This window comes from Miniopterus schreibersii, assembly GCF_964146895.1.
Source record: "Miniopterus schreibersii genome assembly, chromosome: 4".
NCBI lineage: Eukaryota > Metazoa > Chordata > Mammalia > Chiroptera > Miniopteridae > Miniopterus > Miniopterus schreibersii.
Genome location: NC_138105.1, coordinates 10,372,004 through 10,388,027, shown reverse-complemented (window position 1 = coordinate 10,388,027; position 16,024 = coordinate 10,372,004). Strand labels below are relative to the sequence as shown.

Below are 16,024 nucleotides of genomic sequence, written 5' to 3'. Positions count from 1 at the left end.
CTTTTTCAATTTCTCTCTCCAGTGTCTTACAGTTTTCCAAACACAGGTCTTTTACATCTTGGTTAAATTTATTCGTAGGTATTTTATTCTTTTTGAAGCAATTGTGAATGGGTTTTTTTTCTTAGTTTCCCTTTTTGATAGTTCATCATTGATGTATGAAAATGCAACTGATTTATAGATATTTATTTTGTATACTGATACTTTACTGAATTCATTTATCAGTTCTAGTAGTTTTCTGGTGGATTCTTTAGGGTTCTGTATGTACAGTATCATGTCATCTGCAAATAATGACAATTTTACTTCTTCCTTTCCAATTTGAATGCCTTTTATTTCTTCTTCTTGTCTTATTGCTGTGGCCAAGACCTCTAGTACTATGTTGAATAAGAGTGGTAAGAGTGGACATCCCTGCCTTGTTCCCAATCTTAAGGGAAATGCTTGTAGTTTTTGCCATTGAGTATGATGTTTCCTGTGGGTTTGTCATATATATGGCCTTTATTACATTGAGGTATGTTCCCTCTATTCCCACTTTGCTGAGAGTTTTTATCATAAATGGGTGTTAGATTTTATCAAATTCTTTTTCTCCATCTATTGATATGATCATGTGGTTTTCCTCTTTCACTTTGTTTATGTGGTGTATCACGTTTATTGATTTGTCGGTTTTGCACCAACCTTTAATTCCCAGAATAAATCCTATTTGATCATGGTATATGATTTTTTAAAGGTTTTTCTGAATCTAGTTTGTTAATATATTTTTTTGAGGATTTTAGCATCTATGTTTATCAGGGATATTGACCTATAATTTTCTTTTTTTGTAGTGTCTTTACCTGATTTTGGAATTAGGATAATACTGGCCTCATAAAATGAGCTTGGGAGTCTTCCCTCCTGTTGAATAGTTTGAGAAGGATTTGTGTTCTTCTTTGAATGTTTGGTAAAATTCACTTGTGAAGCCACCCAATCCAGGACTTTTGTTTGTTGGACTTTTAAAAAAAATTATTATTACTGCTTCAGTTTTACTAGTTGTAATCTGTCTATTCAGATTATTAGCAGTAATAATAATTTAAAAAAAAAAGTCCAACAAACAAAAGTCCTGGATTCTTTCTGATTCCATTTTGGAAGACTGTATTGTAACAGGGAATAAAAACTTTATACTCACTATAAAACCACCCCCAAATATTCAAACACATGGAAGCTAAATAGCATACTATCAAACAATGAATGGGTTACCAATGAGATCAAGGAAGAAATCAAACACTTCATGGAAAAAAACAAAAATGACCAGACAACAACCCAAAATCTATGGGACACAGAGAAAGCAGTCCTGAGAGGAAAATTCATAGAGTTACAGGCCTATCTCAAGGAACAAGAAAAAGATCTAATGAACCATCTAACACAACAACAAAAAGAACTGGAACGAGAACAGCAAGAAAAGCCCCAAGGAAGTAGAAGGAAGGAAATAACAAAGACCATAGCTTAAATTCATGACATAGAAACTAAAAAAACAATACAAAAAAATCAATGAAACCAAGAGCTGGTTCTTTGTAAAGATAAATAAGATGCACCAGACTCATCAAGAAACAAAGAGAGAGGACCCAAATAAATAAAATCGGAAATGAAAGAGGCAGTATAACAACTGACCCAACAGAAATACAAAGGATTGTAAGAAAATACTATGAGCAACCATATGCCAATAAACTGGACAACATGGGTGAAATGGACAAATTCCTAGAAGCATACAACCTTCCAAAACTGAATCAAGAAGAGGCAGAAAACCTGAATAGGCCGATAACAACTAATGAAGTTGAAGCAGTAATTTAAAAACTTCCAGCAAACAAAAGTCCTGGACCAGATAGATTTACAGGCGAGTTTTACCAAACATTCAAAGAAGAATTAACACCTATTCTATTCAAACTATTCCAGAAAATTCAAGAGGAGGGAAAACTCCCAAACTCTTTTTATGAGGCCAGCATCATCCTAATCCCAAAAGCAGATAAAGACACTACAAAGAAAGAAAATTACAAGCCAATATCCCTGATGAACGTCGATGCTAAAACCCTCACTAAAATACTAGCAAACTGGATCCAGCAATACATTAAAAAGATCATACATCATGACCAAGTGGGATTTATTCCAGGGATGCAAGGCTGGTACAACATCTGCAAATCAATAAATGTGATACATCACATAAACAAAATGAAGGACAGAAATCATATGATCATATCAATAGATGCAGAAAAAGCATTCAACAAAATCCAGCACCCATTTCTGATAAAAACTCTCAGCAAAGTGGGAATAGAGGGATCATACCTCAACGTCATACTCAATGGGCAAAAACTAAAACCATTTCCATTACAAACAGGAATAAGACAAGGAGGTCAACTTTCACCACTCTTATTCAACATAGTACTGGAAGTCCTCACCACAGCCATCAGACAGGAAGAAAACATCAAAGGTATCCAAATTGGAAGGGAGGAAGTAAAACTGTCATTATTTGCAGATGACATGATATTGTACATAGAAAACTCTAAAGAGTCCATCAAAGTACTACTAGATTTGATAAACGAATTTGGCAAGGTAGCTGGATACAAAATCAACATCCAGAAATCAGTGGCATTCTTATACACCAACAATGAACTTTCAGAGAGAAAAACTAAAAAAACAATACCATTTACCATTGCAACTAAAAAAATAAGATAACTAGGAATAAAGTTAACCAAGGATGTGAAAGACCTGTATTCAGAAAACTACGGGACACTGAAAAAAGAAATAGAGGAAGATATAAACAAGTGGAAGAATATACCATGCTCATGGATTGGAAGAATTAATATCATTAAAATGTCCATACTACCCAAAGCAACTTATAAGTTCAATGAAATTCCTATTAAAATACCAACAGCATATTTCACAGATCTAGAACAAACATTTTGAAAATTTATATGGAACCAAAAAAGACCCTGAATAGCTGCAGCCATTTTGAGAAAAAAGAACAGAGTGGGAAGGATCACATTGCCGGACATCAAACTGTACTACAAAGCCACTGCAATCAAAACAGCCTGGTATTGGTACAACAACAGACATATAGATCAGTGGAGCAGAACAGAGTCCCCAGAAATAGACCCATGGCATTATGGTCAGTTAATATTTCACAAAGGAGGCAAGAACAAACATTCGAGTAAGGACAGTCTCTTCAATAAGTGGTGCTGGGAAAATTGGACAGATACATGCAAAAAAATGAAACTAGATCACCAATTTTCACCATACACAGAAATAAACTCAAAATGGATAAAAGTCTTAAATGTAAGTCATGAAATCATTAAAATCCTATAAGAAAACATAGGCAGTAAAGTCACAGACATCCCACATAGTGGAATTTTCACTGATACATCTCCTAGGGCATGAGAAACAAAAGAAAAAATAAACATATGGGACTACATAAAAAGCTTCTGCACAGCAAAAGAAAACAGCCTCAAAATACAAGGGAACCCCACGGTCTGGGAAAACGTATTTTCCAAGGATATCTGATAAGGGGCTAATTTCCAAAGTGTACAAAGAATTCATACTGCTTAGCAAGAGGAAGACAAACAACCCAATTAAGAACTGGGCAAAGGACCTGAATAGACACTTCTCCAAAGAGGACATACAGATGGCCAAGAGACACATGAGAAAATGCTCAATGTCACTAATCATCAGAGAGATGCAAATTAAAACCACAAAGAGGTATCACTTCACACCTGTAAGAATGGCTACCATCAACAAATCAACAAACGACTTGTGCTGGCAAGGATGTGGAGAAAGGGGAGCCCTGGTACACTGCCGGTGGGAATGCAGACTGGTGCAGCGACTATGGAAAACAGTATGGAGGTTCCTCAAAAAATTAAAAATGGAGCTGCCTTTTGACCCAGTGATCCCACTTCTAGGAATATATCCTAAGAATCCTGAATCATCAGAATATAGGCACCTCTATGTTCATAGCAGCGCAATTTACAATAGCTAAGATATGGAAACAGCCCAAGTGCCCATCAGTAGATGAGTGGATAAAAAAGCTGTGGGACGTATACACCACGGAATACTACGCAGCTATAAAGAAGAAGGTTCTTGTACCCTTTGGGATAGTATGGATGGATCTGGAGAAAATTATGCTAAGTGAAATAAGCCAGGCAGAGAAAGACAAACATCACTGATCTCACTTATATGTGGAATCTAAAGAACCTAATAAACTGATGAACAGAACAGATTCAATGACATGGAAGTATAGATCAGACTGACGAATGTCAGAGGGAGGAGGGCGGGTGGGTGGAGGGGGAGAGAGTAACCAAAGAAATTATATGAATATATGCACAACCCAAGGACATGGACAATGGTGGGGAGGGGAAGTGGGGAGGGGTGTGGGACGGGGTGGAATAGGTCATTGGGGAGATGAAGGGACATTAGTAATATTTTAAATAAAAAAACAACAAAAAAACAAAAAAAACCCAACACTTTATACTACTCTGAGTAACCATGAAGAGGAATTGGAATAAAATGTACTAATTAACTGATAAAAAGAACTCACATACTGACAGTTTCCTTACAAACATACTGCTGGTATCAACAGTTCCAGTTTCAGCTTGTATAAGAAATGGCCTTGACCAGGACTTCAGTTGACACAGATGGCCCAACTGCAGGAATTTGGCTGGCACTGAGTAGTTCCAGTATGCTGACATTAAAGATTCATATCAGGACCAGTAAGGACACCACCTGCATGTCCACAGCCCCTCCCCTTGATCTGTTTGTTATGCTTTCCCTCTCCCTCCCTATAAAAACCCCTACCTGCACTGAGATGTTGAGATGGGCTTTGGGCCCTAACCGGTTTGGCTCAGTGGTTAGAGCATCGGCCCAGGGACTGAAGGATCTCTGGTTCAATTCTGGTCAAGAGCATGTACCTTGGTTGCAGGCTCAGTCCCTGGTCCCAGTCAGGGCGCGTGTGTGGGAGGCAACCGATTGATGTCTCTCTCTCACCTGGATGTTTCTCTCTCTGTATCTCTCTCTTCCTCCCATCCTCTCTGAAAAGCAATGAAAAAAGTATCCTAGGGTGAGGATTAGAAAAAAAAAAGGTGGGCTTTGGGACAAGAGTCCCCCATCTTCTCAGGTTTCTGGCTCTTGAATAAAACTTTTTGCTTGTAACCAGCACCTGTCTCAGGATTTTAGCTTTCATTGAAACAGGCAGCTGAACCTGCGTTTGGTAACAGTGTGTTTCTAGGAATTTATCCATTTTGTCTATGTTATCCAAGTTGTTGGCATGTAGTATTTTGCAATATTTTCTTACAGTCCTTTGTATTTCTTTGGCGTCAGCTGTTACTTCTCCTCCCTCATTTCTGATTTTATTTATTTGAGTCCTCACTCTTTTTATCTTGATGTGTCTGGTTAAAGGTTTGTCAATCTTGTTTTATCTTTTCCAAGAACCAGCTCTTGGTTTCATTGATCTTTTGTATTGTCTTTTTTAGACTCTATTTCATTTATCTCTGCTCTGATCTTTATTATTTTCTTCCTTCTACTTACTTTTGGGCTTTGTTTGTTGCTCCTTTTCAAGTTCCTATAAGTGTAAAGGTAGATTGTTTATTTGAAATTTTTCTTGTTTCTTGAGATAGGCCTGTAATGCTATGAATTTCCCTCTTAGGACTGTTTTTGCAGTGTCCCATAGAGTTTGGGTTTTTGTGTTCTCATTTTCATTTGTGTCAAGGTATCTTTTGATTTCTTACTTTATCTAATTGTTAAGCCATTCCTTGTTTAGTAACATGTCATTTAGCTTCCATGTTATTGCGTGTTTTTCAGGTGTTTTTTTTTCTTTCTTGTGATTGATTTCTAGTTTCATATCATTATGGTCAAAAAAGATGCTTGATATGATTTTAATGTTCTTAAATGTATTGAGACTTGTTTTGTGTCCTAACCTGTGGTCTATTTTTGAAAATGTTCCATGTGCACTTGAAAAGAATGTATATTCTGCTGCTTTAGGGTGAAATGCTCTGGAGATATCAATTAAATCCATCTGATCTAGTGTGTCATTTAAGGCCACAATATCCTTTTTGGGGTTATGTCAGGAAGATCTATCCATTAATATCAATGGGGTGTTAAAAATCTCCCACTATGACTAATACTGTCAATCTCTCCCTTTATGTCTATCAAGATTTGCTTTACATATTTAGGTGCTCCTGTGTTGGTTTCATAAATATTTACAAGGGCTATATCTTCTTGTTGGATTGCTCCCTTTATTATTATGTATGTCCTTCTTTGTCGCTTACCGTAGCCTTTGTTTTAAAGTCTGTTTTATCAGATATGTTTGTTACTCCAGCTTTTTCCCCCTTCAATTTGCATGAAATATCCTTTTCCATCCCTTCACTTTTAGTCTGTGTGAGTCTTTTGTTCTGAGGTGGGTCTCTTGTAGACAGCATCTATATGGGTCCTGTTTTCTTATCCATTCAGCTACCCTATGTATTTTGTTTGGAGCCTTTAAGCCATGTACATTTAAAGTGATTATTGATAGATATGTATTTTTTGCTGTTTTATTTTTAACTATATTCTTCTCTGTGTTTCTTTTTCTCTTTCTTAAAGCAGGCCCTTAACATTTCTTGTAATATTGGCTTAGTGGTAACAAATTCCTTAGCTTTTTATTATCTGGGAAGTTCTTTATTATTTCTCCTTCAATTTTAAATGGTAGCCTTGCTGGGTAAAGTAGTCTGCTGTGAGTCCTTGGTTTCCATTGCTTTGAATATTTTTTGTCATTCCCTTCTGGCTTGAAGCGTTCCTGTTGAGCAATCAGCTGATAGTGTTATGGGAGCTCTTTTGTAGGTAACTAACTGTCTTTCTCTTGTGATTTTTGAGATTCTCTCTTTATCTTTAACCTTTCACATTTTAATTATGATGTGTATTGTTGTGGGCCTTTTTGGGTTCATCTTGTTTGGGACTCTCTGCGCTTCCTGGATTTGTGTGTCTTTTTCTTTCACCAGGTTAGGGAACTTTCCAGTCATTATTTCTTCAAATATGTTCTTGATCCTATGTTCTCTCTCTTCTCCTTCTTGTTCACTTATGATGCTGATGTTGTTCTGTTTTGTGTTGTCCCAAAGGTTCCTTAAAGTGTCCCCATTTAAAAAAATTCTCTTTACTTTTTACTGCTCTGATTGGGTGTTTTTTTCTACCTTGTCTTCCAAATAGCTGATTCAATCTACTGCTTCATCCAACCTACTACTTATTCCTTCTGCTGTATTCTTCATTTCTGACTGGCCCTTTTTTATGGTTTCTATGTCCTTTTTCATGATGTTGAGCATCCTTATAACCATTACTTTGAACTCTGTGTTTGATAAATTGCTTGCCTCCATTTCATTTAGCTCTTTTTCTGGAGATTTCTCCTGTTTTTTCATTTTAGGCTTGTTTCTTGTCTCCCCATTTTGGCCGCCTCTTTGTGTTTGTTTCTATTAGATAGATCTGCTATGACTCCCAGTCTTCATGGGGGTGCCTTATATAGTCGGTGTCCTGTGAGGTCCAATGGTGTAGCCTCCTTGATCACCTGAGCTGAGTGCTCCAGGGATGTCTCTTGTGCCAGTTATTTGAGCCCTGCCATTAAAATTGATTGCTATTGGCCTGTTCATGCATGGGATTGACCCTCAGGCTGGCTGACTGTGAGGCTCAGCCCTGACCATGGTGTGTGAGCTGCTGTGCAGCTGATGACCACACAAAGTGTAATTTGCCTCAGCAGCTCACTCAGTTTGGTGCTTGCCAAGATCTCCCTTTGGATATGCCACTAGTGAAGCTTCATGGATCCTGCTCTGATGTTGTCTGAAGTTGACTACTGGGTGTGTTTGTTCTGGGGCTTTTGGAAAGGTCTGTGGTGCAGCAATGTAAGACACTGCCTGTGACTGGCCCTCAGCAACCTATTTGGAGCTACGAGTTATCCACAGTTTGTGGCTGCCTCTGATGGGTCTAGGTACACATGAGGAAGGAATGAGCTATGCACCAAGGCTGGCTTTTACCAACACTGGGCCTTGGGTCAGGTCAGCAAAAGTTCTAAGGCACCCTGAGATATGTCTCTCCCTGTCTCTGCCTGCCTCTGCCTGCCAGCTGCCCATTAGGCTCAGTCATCGAAAGATCCTCTGGGGTTACTGGAGTTGCATAAGGTAGGTTCACAGTGAGTCACCAGGTAGGGGCAAGTTGTGTTCATCAAACTTGGTGTCAGTGCTGGGTCTGAAGCCACTCAGCAAATGTTCCTGCCACCCACTGGGTGCTTGCACACCTTTGTGTTGGGTCGAGGTCTCAGGGAGTCATGAGGGTGAGGCCAGCATAGTTTATCAGGGCCATACAGACCAAGATTTGGCTGTGTTAAGGGAGGGCTATGCTCTAGTCAGGTGTGTGAGGGGAAAATGATCCTTGTTCTAGAGCCACAAAACTCAGTCTGTGCTAGATTCTGCAGAGAGGAGACGGTGGGACTGCCAAGAGTTGGGAGGATGGTACTAGTGGATCTCGCATGAGGGGGAGGTGTTGGCCAAGCTTCAGGAAAGGTGGGAGGTGTCGCCCCCACCCCAGAGCCACACCACTCAGTCTGTCCAGGATTTTGCCCTGAACTTGGCTGCTTGGAGCCACTAGGAGCCTGGCAGGTGGGGCCTCTGAAGCCAGAGCTAGAGCTTAGAAATTGGTTTTAGTGGACATCCCGCGACAGGGAAGCACCATTCAGGTTCATGGGAAAGTGGAGGGATTGGCTCCCATCCCAAAGCCACACAACTCAGTCACTGACACCCCTTGAGCCTACTCAAATCTCTACACCCTCGCCAAGGTAACTGACTCAGCAGGTGTAAGCTCTGCAGGGTGGGGCGAGAGGGCCAGTAGAACATGTGTGGGGCTATTGCTTTCCCCCAGGCTGATGCCACACAGAGGAGAATTCTCCACCCAAGAAAGATGGCATCTGTGGTATGAGACAATGACTTACTACAGGGATCCTAGTGGTTGTCCCTTCATCTCTCTCCCTAGAGCCACAAATCCCAGACTCTCATCCCATAACTATAGTCCACTCTGCTCTCCCTGTGCTGGAGCTCAGAGTAAGTGGCTGGGAATGAAATTTTGTGGGTTGGCCCTTTAAGTGTGTGCCATGTCTTTAGCATACTCCTATCTCTCCCTGACTGACAGAAGTCCCTTTGCTTTTCACCACCAGATGTTATGTGAGCACCTATTCCTGGCTCTGATGCTCTGGGTTTGGGAGCCTAGCTTAGGGTTTAGACCCCACACTTCTCAGGGGAACCTCTCACAGCTGAGATATTCTTCCTGAACCTCAGCCACTGCCCGTGGGAGCAGGGCCAGCCCTTTTTGTCTCCACCCTTCCTACCAGCCTCTGCATGACTTCTGCTATAAATCCTATTTTATAAGACTACTCTTCAGCTAGTCTTCAGTTGGCTATTCAGGATGGTTGTTCTATAATTTAGTTGTAATTCCAGTTTGGTCCTGGGAGGAGGTGAGTATAGCTTCCACCTACTCAGCCACCATCTTGGATCTCTTCTCCCAGGCTGTTAATATTGATTAACAAGGATATAAATAAGGTGCAAGTGTAGAAGTAGAGGATGGTGGACAGTTTTCTGGGAGGTTGTGTGCCAAAGCCCTGGACTTCAGCACTCTCCTCCCTCACTGCTCCTGACATCCAATTGATCCCCCAAGTGCTGTGCAATCTACTTTCTTAACACTATCTGTTTCCATCACTTTGTCCCATCCACCCACTCATCCCATTTTCCTTCCCTCCCTCCCTTCTTCCCTCCATTCATCCATCTACCCATCCACCCAGCCATCGTCCATCCATCCATCTACCTAGGCAAGCTTCGCCCCCTAACTCTTTACTCACTTCCCCTTTTCCATGATGGCCTGCCTACCCTCAGTGGTGCCTTCTTTCCCAACTGGTGCACTGACCACAGGGAAAAGAATGTGATCCTGTCAGGGATCATGACCCTTCAATGGCTCCCAAGGGCCTAGAGGGGAAAAGCCAAAACTCTCTTCATGCATCAGCCACCCACTTTGCTTTCTATCCCCTCATTCTTGCACCTGCCATTTAGTCATGAGACCCTTCCCAGAGCTCAGCCTGCTCTTCTTGGCTTGCCTCTCCAGGGAACATCCTTGCAGGGAACATCCACCCTGCAAATGAGCTGGGGTGAGGGCAATCAGAGCTTCAATATTCTCTGACTGAGCACCTGGGGTAGAGTTTCCGTTCTATGAATGTGGGGGCTAGTGGAGGAAGGGGGCCCTGATTACTCAACATGTAATTACTCAGGATTTGTCTTTGGCAACATGTAGCTGGGGGTAGGGCTGAGGCATGCTGTTAGTCTGTTCCTCTTGGGAAGATATGCTTTTGACTAAGATCTGGTGGGGGAGGGGGCCCTGTGTTCTTGGCTGCACCTGTCTAGAGTGGAGCTTCTGTCATGCTGAGCCAAGACTGGGAAAGTGGGTCACGGTTCACTGTTATATGATATAAACTTTCACTATTCTGAGTTTTAGTATATTTTCTTAATTTTTTTCTTCATTTAGTCTACGTTCTTAAGACAATTTCCAGAGCTTATTCTTTTTCAATCATTTTCACCACTTATGCTTGCTTTGCTGGGAGTGGAGCTCCTTTTGCCACCATTCTAGAAGTGAAACTCTGCCAGCCTGCTCTGTGAGATTTCTGCTCCTGATGCTGGGAGGAGACCCCTCATCGTCACTGCCCTGAGAAACTTCCTTGTCCCTCCCCTCCCTGTTCCCTGTCTCCAGGTGTCTCCTCTCTGGTAGCCCTGCGTGTTTGGGATCATATTACTTTGGAGGGAGACACACTTTAGAGATACATCCATCTTTTGCTGTCCCTCTGCTATCCCCATTGCCCTGTTCACCACTCTGGGTGCAGAACTCCTTTGCAAGGCCACAGGCTCTCTCAGGTTTGGGAGCCCCACCCAGCCTCCCACAGTGATTTACCATAATTTTTTGTTGTACAATGATTGAGTGAAATTTTATGATTTGGCTTTAAAAGTTATTTTTAAAATTAATTTTTAAAAATATATTTTTATTGATTTTAGAGAGAGAGAAAGAGAGAGGAAGGGCGAGGGAGAGGGAGAGAGAGGGAGAGAGAGAGAAACATCGATGTGAATGAGAAACATCGATTTCCTGCCTCCTGGGGATCAATCCTGCAACCTGGGCATGTGCCTTGACCAGGAGTTGAACTGGGGACCTTCTGGTGCAAGGGACAATGCTCAACCAACTGAGCCACACCAGCCAGGGCTAAAATTAATTTGAAAATCAGAGTATTACTTGAAAATAATTTATAATGTTAAAGGGCTTATGACAAAAGCCAGTCATTCCTTGTCTGGGCCTCCCCTCCTTTGTTCCACCCCTCAGAGGCGCTCTGGACTAATGGCCAGGATGGCCATGCCTGCCAGCCTTCTCTGTGTAGGCTTTTCCTGGGGCCCCTGCCTCCTACTAACTCCAGTCTGCCCTGGTGCTCTCTTAGCACTGTCTACCTCTCTCCCAGGACTTGTCTTGCTCTCTCCTGGGCTGGATGCTATGATTTCTGACTTTCATAATCTTCCTTGATTTATTTCCTCATTTTGGTTGGTGCACATATCTCGCAGCAGGAGCATATCCTACTGATACTAAGTGTTGGCAAGGATTTGGGGGATCCTTGAACCCTGATGGTGGGAGCATAAACTGGTACCATTATTCTAGAAAGCAATATTTGGTGAAATTCAGAATATACAAATCCTGTCTAGTAATCCCATGTCAGAGAAATCTCCCACAGCTACAAGTTGGTAGTGATTTTCTCTCCCCTCAGTTTCTGAGATACATGCTCTGTGTGTGTCAAAATTTAATTAGTTAATTAATTAGAATAAGTAATACATTGCATGGTTTAAAAGCAGGAAGTCTTTCCACATTTCTCAAAAGTTAACTATTCTTACTAGGCTTTTGTGTATTTTTCAATATTTTAAAAGTTTTAAAGAGATTTTTAATGTAATACAAGTAAATGTAAATGTGTATTCTTTCCTGTTCCTTTTTACACAAATGCTCACATACTGTACCTGCTGTTTTATATCTACATCGTATCATGGGTACCAGTTCACATCAGGACAAAGGGTGCCTCATTACAGCCACACAGTGTCTATGGTAGGCTGTGCAGTGATTGACTGAACCAGTTTCCTATCTTTGGGGAGATGGTGACAGCACCTATTTCATAGGGTTTGTTGGGCTGGGGCTTGGCACTCATCTCATGATGGAGTATTTGAGTTTAGGGGTGAAATGCAGCTTCCAGTGGAGTCATACCCTGGCTGTGGCTCTTGACTGAGTTATGTGACTTCTGCGCCTTGACGATTGATGGGCATATCAGTGGAGAGTTAGAGACTGGGGAGGGCATTGGTTGGGTGCTGTGGGTGGGGTGCCCCTCCCTCAAGAACCTCATATGAGGCCTGCAACCTGGTGGGGCACAATGACCTGCGGCCTGATGCCTGCCTGAGAAACCTGGGGGACAAGGGCCACACTGGTGCTATCTATCCCTGAGTTGTTAGGGAAAGCCTCTGTGGTGTCCCCGGAACAACTTTGCCCGCATCTTTGAGAATTGCTCTGGGGTTATCTGGGGTCCTGCCCTGGATGGCTGCTGAGCAGAATGGCCAGGCTTTCAAAGAGACATGGGTATGGCTGGGTTCCTGGGATAAGTCACCAGTCACAACAACATGCCCTCCCAGGAAACTGCAGGGCAGGGGAAATGGTGGGATGGTGGGGGTTCTCCAAGGATGTCGCAATGTGGGGCAGGGGCAACAGAGGACCCCCCAGATCATCCATATGAGAACGAATCAATTCTGAATCCCAGCCAAATATGGCAAACCCCAGTCAGGGAGATCTTCCTGTCCCCTACTCCCACTGTTCCTTTCCTGGAGGGCTCAGAAAAAAAGTGCAAAGCAACAGAGGAGAGACCATAGCCACAGCCCTTTCCTGGCTTCCTGGGCACAGTGGGGCTGCTGACTGTCCTGGAGCCCCGAGGCCCAAGCACCCGCTGCGTGGCTGAGCTGGCAGCTTCAAACCCAGGGATGCTTGTTGGGGTTGTGTCACCTGGCACTGAGCAGGACCTCAGGGGTGTCAATGTTGGCATCACCTGTGTTGCTGACACCTACCTCAAAGGCGTAGGCTCGGCCCCTTGGAGGCCCTGTGGGCAATGGGACCAGAATGGCAGAAGGACAAAGGGGTCTTTGCAGGGAAGGGCCACAAGTCCCAGATGAGGCTAAGGAACCATCTGTGTGGCTGTGAGCAGGACGCCATCCCTCTCTGGGCTCTGAGGCTGCACCCAGGGAAAGGGCACAGTAATGCCCACCTGGGGGGCTGCTGGGTGGGTCCTCCTCCTGGCTGCACTGGGGTCTGGCACCTAGTGGCTGCTCAGAGGTGGAGAGCAGGCTCAGGGGCTCCTTCATAAACCTGAGACACAAATGCACTCAGCCTGAGTCCCCTAGGCCCCACATCCTCTGCAGGGCTGGTTGTAGGCTGCCTTTTTCGCTCCTGTCCTGCACCCTCCCCCAACTGGGGGTGAGCCCAGGCCTCACCTCACCATCCTCCCCTGACACCCGTTCTGTGCTGGGCTACGGAGGGGCTGACAGGCTGGAAAGGGCAGGTGTGGAGGAGGGGCTGCATGTCAGGAATCCTTCCCCAGAGGGAGGAGCTCTGACTAGATCAACAAAGTGGGGAACAACATGCCAGGCAGTGGGAACAGCATGTGCAAGGCCACAGAAGCAGGAAACAGGAAACAGTGTTTCTTTGCATTGGGGCTGCAGGCCTGAGGGCAGCAGTGCCGGCCACACCCTCTGTTAGCACTGACAAGCTTGACTGGCCTCTCTGGAGTTTAGCTGTGGGCCCTGCACCTCTGTCTCCAGCATCCTTTCCTCGAGCTTCTCGCAGCTGGGAGGAGGCTGCTGCAATCTCCCGCAGAAGGTAGAGATGACAGCTGGGCAGAGGCTGCAGGGTGCGTGGCTGTGGGAGACACCTGGGGGCTGGCCTTGGAGAGAGAGCGGGGATCCTGGGCCTGGGTGAGGAATTGTGTGAGGCAGTGGAGGGCACTGTGGCCAGCTGCCCCCAGGCCTCTCGGCCGCACCTTCCATCCCTGAGGCTTGGCACTCCGGGGTTTCATCTCTGGCCCCTGCAATGAGTTACTCAGGGATAAGAAGATGGAGCCAGGTGACCTGCAACGCTTTGGCGCTTGGTCTGGGCTGGGAACCTTCTTCAGAATGTCCTGTCTCCCTGTGGCTGGGATAGGAGACAGCCTCCTCTGGTGGGAACTGGGCCTTGGGCAGGCCTCCCAGAGCTCCAAGGACATCATCCCTAGAGATACCATCATGTGTCTCCAAGGCCACACACTCCTTCCGTGCCACTTGCTCCCTGCTCCTGAAGGCAGTGCTCAGTGTGACCAGGAGGCAGAGAGTCCCAGCTGAGGTCTGCAGGGGTTCTGTTGAATGTTGCCCCAGGGAAGGCCAGGCACCAAGAGAGCATGTTGGGTGGGGATGAGAGGAAGAGGAGGTGCTCCAGGGATGCCCAGGACTCTTTGGGTTTGACCCAAGGGCCCTTCCCAGGTCCCTCTCAGGAACTGGATGTAGTGTGAGGGAGGGCGAGAGCCTGGGCTCAGCTGAAGTCCAGTCCCTGCTCTCCCACCTGTTCCCTGCATGACTCAAGTTCTCTGGGGTCTCAGGTGGAAAGGGTGGGCTGGTTGGGGCACAGGGCAGGTCTTGCTCAGCCCTTACATGCAACATTCCCCACCTCTGCCAGGCTTCCGGCCCTTCTGGAGTCTTGTGGGGGTCCTGGGCTCACTGTGCTGCCTGGAGAGCTGGCATGGCCTGGCGTGGCTGAGAGCCAGCCGGATGTGTCAATACACCCTCAACACACGCCCCTCTGCCCAGCAGGTCCTGACCAGGAATGGGGTGCACATCACGCTCCCCGACAGGCTGGCTGGGGGTCCTGGTCCCATGCCAGGTGAGGGCTTAGCAGCTCCACAGCCTATCTGCTTCCCTGCACGGAACCTTGGCTGAGTGTGCAGGGGGTTGAGTGGGGCCCCCCAGGAGGAGTCTCATGGGGGCTGAAGGTCCGTCCCTGCTTCATAGTCCCCCTTCTCCCCACACCCCCAACAAGAGAGGCATCTGGCTGTTCCCAGGGCTGTCAGGATCTGTTCATTGGAGGTTTACCAAGCACTTACTACAAACCAGGCCCTGTCAGCTTGACCTGTGGTCTATGGAGTGGAAATGGCTACCATGTCCCCTCCTGACCCAAGGCCGCACCGTTCCCAGGCCTGCATCCTGGCAGAAGCCCAGGCTGAGAGATGCGATGTGGACATGGATATGCACGGAGTACAAATGTGTTTATACCAACTCTATAGTTTACAGTGTACTGTCCCCATTGTCAACTCTGTGACTCAGTTTTGTCCTGCTGACCAGCATCCCAACTATCATTAGAAAGCTGTCCCCTAATCCTAGAAAGATCCAGAAGGGGGTGCACGGGGCTGCAGAAACCAGCCCACCTCAAGGGGCAGGGTAGGGGCCATCTGTAGAATGGCAGGGCCCACTGGTGGGGTCTGGCCCTCTCATGGCACTGTAATGCCTGCTGGGGATGTGAAGGCTCCCAGGCCACCTGGTGGCAGACTGTGTGTCAGCCTTCATGGCTTGAGACACTTAGTGAGAATGGGTTGTGACCACCACTGTCCTGAAGGCAGTGCCCCTGAGGCACGTGCCACCCATATGTCTGGAGGTCCTGGGCTCTGCCAGGGCTGAGGCTCCACAAAAGGAGGAGTAAAGTCTCCTGAGCCTGTGGTCACTGTGGCGGGCACCAGACCACAGGGCCACCGTGTGCAAAGCAGCGAGGCCCCCAGGCCCCTGACCGCTGGCCGGCCTAGGCGGGGCTGCAGAGGGCGTCTGCGGGCTTCCTCTCCTCCGCCGCCGCCTCTTCCTCCTCCGGCTCCCCGGTCCTCACGTCTTCCCCAAAATAGAAGACCTGTAGATTTAAACATGCCCGGCCCTTGGTTATATTTCCCTTC

General features: G+C 45.4%; 1 protein-coding gene across 3 annotated transcripts in view; it reads right to left on the bottom strand.

Moving 5' to 3' along the window:
* Positions 1–11,821: 11,821 nt before the first annotated feature.
* Positions 11,822–16,024, bottom strand: part of RASGEF1C (RasGEF domain family member 1C) — an 80,683-nt gene continuing 76,480 nt past the window's right edge. For all 3 annotated transcript variants that reach the window (XM_081135576.1, XM_081135578.1, XM_081135577.1), the window contains one exon: positions 11,822–15,981. In XM_081135576.1, coding sequence (XP_080991702.1) covers positions 15,957–15,981 — 25 coding nt within the window. In that variant the 3' untranslated portion in view covers positions 11,822–15,956. The remainder of the gene's footprint in view (positions 15,982–16,024) is intronic.